The sequence below is a fragment of the Hippocampus comes genome, unplaced genomic scaffold, assembly GCF_001891065.2.
Source record: "Hippocampus comes isolate QL1 unplaced genomic scaffold, H_comes_QL1_v1.1 scaffold356, whole genome shotgun sequence".
Lineage (NCBI taxonomy): Eukaryota > Metazoa > Chordata > Actinopteri > Syngnathiformes > Syngnathidae > Hippocampus > Hippocampus comes.
In genome coordinates this window covers 31,124-35,731 of record NW_017805633.1, presented here as the reverse complement: position 1 = coordinate 35,731, position 4,608 = coordinate 31,124, and the positions used below count along the sequence as shown (strand labels likewise).

The following is a 4,608-nucleotide window of genomic DNA, read 5'->3' as shown; positions in this document are numbered from 1 at the left end:
CCCACACCCCCACCCTCTTTCGTTGCACGTGTCGTGTTGTCCAGTCATCAAGTGGTGGAGACTCTTCAGACTTCTGATTCACTGTTTGTCCAGTTATGATCCAGTGACCTTATAATAATCTTAATTTAATTGATTTCATATTTATTCTAATCCTATGGCTCTTCTTCATTCCTTTTTTATGATCAAGTGAGCATATGATTCTTCTTTTCTTTTATTTCCTTACAATTGGAACATATGATTTAATAGCCAATTGTAGAGTGTAATTTATGATTTAGTAGCCACTTAGTATTTTCATTTATTTACATACATTTGGGTAATATGTATTTTGTGTATTAATTTGGTGGTTGTTTTGTGTTTATTTTATTAACAAGCTACACTCTTACATTGTGTTTGAGTAGTATTCTCTTTAAATCTTTGCAACTTTGTTATGGTGCATTTGATAAATGCATGAGGAAAACAAGTGGAAGAGGAGTATTAGAGTAAAAAATTGAATAAAGGACACCGTCCTGCTTTTTTTGGTTCATTTTAACATGGAAATGAAGACAGCAAAAAAATACATCACAACTAAACATAATTGTAAGGCTCCAAAGAAAGGTGAAAATAACTTTTCAGGGTACCTACGCTATTCAAATTGTCACGTTTCCATCAATCGTCAGCTGCATTGGGAGTCCATCAGCGACGGACAGAAATGATCCGTCAGTACTGACCCGGAATGTTACGATTCCAGTGAAGGACAAAAACCCACCTCCGTCAGTGCTTGGTCCATCAGCTTTTCGTCATTCGCAAAACAGTCAGTGACGGTTTGATAGACCTTCCATCAGTACAGAGGGAATGCCCAGCTCTGGTATTTACAAAGTGATCAAGCATTTCTGGTTGGCTGAAGTCATATTAAAGAGCGGTTTGAAACTTACCCAAAATTATTAATGGAGAGCAGGGGTGGCGAACCAGACTAAGAGCCAATTTTTTTTACTGTGTTTACTGCAAAGAGCCACATCGTGTCCATGCACGAGCGCGCACACACACACACACACACGAGCTGCAGTAGTTACTTACTACTTGGATCAGCTTGCTACATATTTGACCGAAGATCGGCTACGCATATGCAGGCACACACAGACACCGAGATGAGCGAGAGCCAGAACTTCACTGAACACGAGTACGAAATCGAAACACACAGACATAACCCCCACCTCCCATTTCCTCCCCCCAACGCTCGCGGTCGACTTGGGACCAGTCCGCTAGCTCTGGGTCGATTGCGATTGACTATTAGGCACCCCTACCTTTAAAGCTGACTAGCTTAGCGCTAAGAACTGTTGTTTGCGCATGAGTGGTGATTCAGTTGTCATCTGGTTGCCCTGTATGTCAATCCGGTGATTCAGTTTTCATCTCATTGGTTGCCCTGTATGTCAATCAAGTAACGGGATTGACGATAGGCTGACATAGTTAGTTCTTATGTATTTAGCACAGTTGTTTGAATGGCAACGCCACCGCCGAGGCATTTTCGACGCTTGTCCCGTGAAAGCGAACGACCATCCACGCCCACACTCACACCGAGGGACAATTTAGAGTGTTCAATCAGCCTGCCATGCATGTTTTTGGAATGTGGGAGGAAACTGGAGTACCCGTAGAAAACCTACATAGGGAGGCCGGAGCTGGAATCGAACCCCGCACATCTGCAATATGAGGTCGACGCGCTAACTAACCACTAGACCACCGGGCAGCCCGTACTTTATAATTAATTCAAATTGGTTTTGACATGATGATATATTGATGATAGATGTAGTTGGGAGAATTTAATCTGTCATCAGAACTGTTTATCTGCACACCCCCTCCTACAGTATTAGGACAGTGAGTTCAGGTCCTTTATTTTGGCTGCAGAGTGAAAACATTGGGGATTGACATTTACAGATGAACAGAAACAGTTCCACTTCTATGGTGGGTCCATCCCTTGACTTAATTATTCCTCCATTTTACTTTTTCAGCTCTTGTGCTTAGTTGGCGAGGCCTTTGATGACTACAGCGATGAAGTTTGTGGAGCTGTGGTGAACATTCGCGCAAAAGGAGATAAAATCGCTGTCTGGACATCAGACTATGAAAACCGAGCTGCTGTAACACACATAGGGTGAGGGATTTCCTTTGAGTCAGCTAAAGTGTTTGTACAATTTTTTGTTTTTAATAATTACATACCAGATGTCACCCTCTTAATCCGTTTTTTTTTTCCATGCCAACAGGAGAGTTTACAAGGAGTGCTTGGGGATCCCCTCGAAGATGTCTATTGGTTACCAATGTCACTTTGACACAGCAACCAAAAGTGGCTCCACCACCAAGAACAAATTTGTCGTTTAAGAAGCACCTATTGTGCTCCCGTTTCTAGTTGTCATATTTGTTGTCGGTGCATATGTTTACTTTGCTGCAAAGACTGCGGAGTGCAATCCAATACTACAAGCCAAATGTTTCTATAGCCTGCCCTCAACTTAGACCACATAAATATATGAATGTGGCTCTTCCAAAAACACTAAACTAACACTTGGATAAAAATATTAAATGAACCTCATTATGAGCTATGATATTTGAAATGTTGACATGGAGATTTTAAGTTAACATTTGGGATGCAATATGGAAGTAACTTCATATTTGGATGAAAACGAACAGGATTTTAATTGCAATTGTTTAGCAAAATAGCAACTAATATGGAAAAAAAAGAAAGAAGTTCCTCTCCATGTCGGGAGATTGCAGGCCATGTAAACGTATCCAATGATTTGTTTTGCTAGAGGTTGCTATTTAGAGTGCTTCATGGATCCTCGAAGTGAAAATATACCGGTATATCTTTTTTTTTTTTTAATTGCTGTCAATCCTGAAATGCAACAATGTATATTTTTCTGCCATTTTTTACAGCACGAGTGTTTTGCTGTAATTGTGTAAGAAATTAAACCCTTTAATTTATTTTAGTCTGCATTTGATCAATTGGTAGGACAGCTTTATGCTTGTTTTTTTGCCCTTCCTGTTGCATGTAATCAATTCTTTTAGTCTATATATATCATGACTGATATTCTTTTGAGTGTTATATAATTAAACCAGGAATTTTGCAATTGTTTGCAATAAAATATTGTTTTTCTTTGCAAATCCACACATTTTTTTGACCTCGAAATTCTCATTGTCTCGCAGATGTTAGGGTTTGGGTGTGACCCCAATAGCACGACAACAGGCAGGTATTGTTGAAGCCAACACTTGGCGTAGTTTATTCGAAGAGTCTTCGCAAAGTCACTCAGGGGGAAGCACGAGGAGTCCACAAGGAATTGTCCACACAAGGAACAAGCAGCTGTAGGAAATGGCAACAAAGTCCACTGGCGTGGTGACGGCACGAACTTGCACTGAGGAATGGTCTGTGAGTCAATATGTACCAGTCCAAACGAGCAGATAGGCAACAGGTGGGTGATGAGCTGACGAGTCTCAGGTGTGAGGTGCAGAGCACCCTGGCTGAGGAGGCTGCCTGGGTGGCCCCTCCCTAACAGCAGACAATTAAATATGCTGACGTTGATTCTCATACACTAAAAGGCTCCAACCAGATGAGCATTAGACATTAGCGTGAAATCCGCCGGCCCCCCTGACCATCACCCCACAATCCCTTAAAATGTCAGTGTAAATACAACATGGAAAGAAAAAGGTTACGTTGAAGAACATAGCTTCACGTTTTGATTCATTTCGATGTCAGTTGCTTTAAAATGTCATTTGAATAAGACAAATGTCATCACAAGATGCAGGACTATTTGAGCCAGCAGGCACACTCAATACTGGTGGATGTTGCTTGATGGTGTTGAAGCACTAAATGGCTGTCGGACGTCTGATGAGGTCCTTGTTTAAGTGGCGCGATTGCAGTAGCAACCTTTAAAGGTCAGTTGATGTCCACATAGGATTCCTTTTAAGCAAATCCTCGCAGCATGATAAGCAATCGACTAATCAGCAGTGAAACATCATTTGAATTTTGAAACAACACAGAACATGTCTCCAAATGTTTCGTATTGCCCATTTACAGGGTTCTCCAGTTCTTTACGTTAATATTTAAAATCAATTACTTTCAGTGACAGCTCTCTTGACACATACACTGAAATGATTCAATGGATATCAAAGTGCACGGCCATGTTCAAATGGTAGTTTTTTTTTTTAAATGATTATGTATACACCCAGATATATAATTTTACCATTTTTTTCACCATCAAGTGTGACCTGTAGCCTGTACACCATATTTGGCTAAATTAAAATTAAATGAGATACGTTAGAGGGTTGTAAACATAAGATGTGGTTGCACCCCCGCTTTTTTTAACTAAAGATGTGATTTTGTTTTCTTTTGCACACATGGACAAAATTGAAAGAACCCTGCTCTTAATGAAAAAAACACCAACAGTGGTCACAGAACTACCGGGAACTTGAATCTGACAAAAGTAATATATGAAGATTAACTCACGAGAAAAATATACAGTGATCCCTCACTACTTCGCGGTTCACTTTTCGCGGTTTCAGTGCATCTCGGATTTTCCAAAAGCATTCATCACAAAAAAAAAAATTAAATAAAAATAGCGAAAATGCCACAACATGTCCTCAAAAGGTCCG

General features: G+C 40.3%; 1 protein-coding gene across 1 annotated transcript in view; it reads left to right on the top strand.

Moving 5' to 3' along the window:
- The window catches only part of LOC109522855 (eukaryotic translation initiation factor 4E-1A-like), a 15,747-nt gene extending 12,804 nt beyond the window's left edge, over nucleotides 1-2,943 (top strand). Inside the window, exons 6-7 of the mRNA XM_019881686.1 lie at nucleotides 1,983-2,122; nucleotides 2,232-2,943. Of these exons, the coding sequence (XP_019737245.1) occupies nucleotides 1,983-2,122; nucleotides 2,232-2,346 (255 nt within the window). The 3' untranslated portion in view covers nucleotides 2,347-2,943. The remainder of the gene's footprint in view (nucleotides 1-1,982; nucleotides 2,123-2,231) is intronic.
- The last annotated feature ends 1,665 nt before the right edge of the window (nucleotides 2,944-4,608 follow it).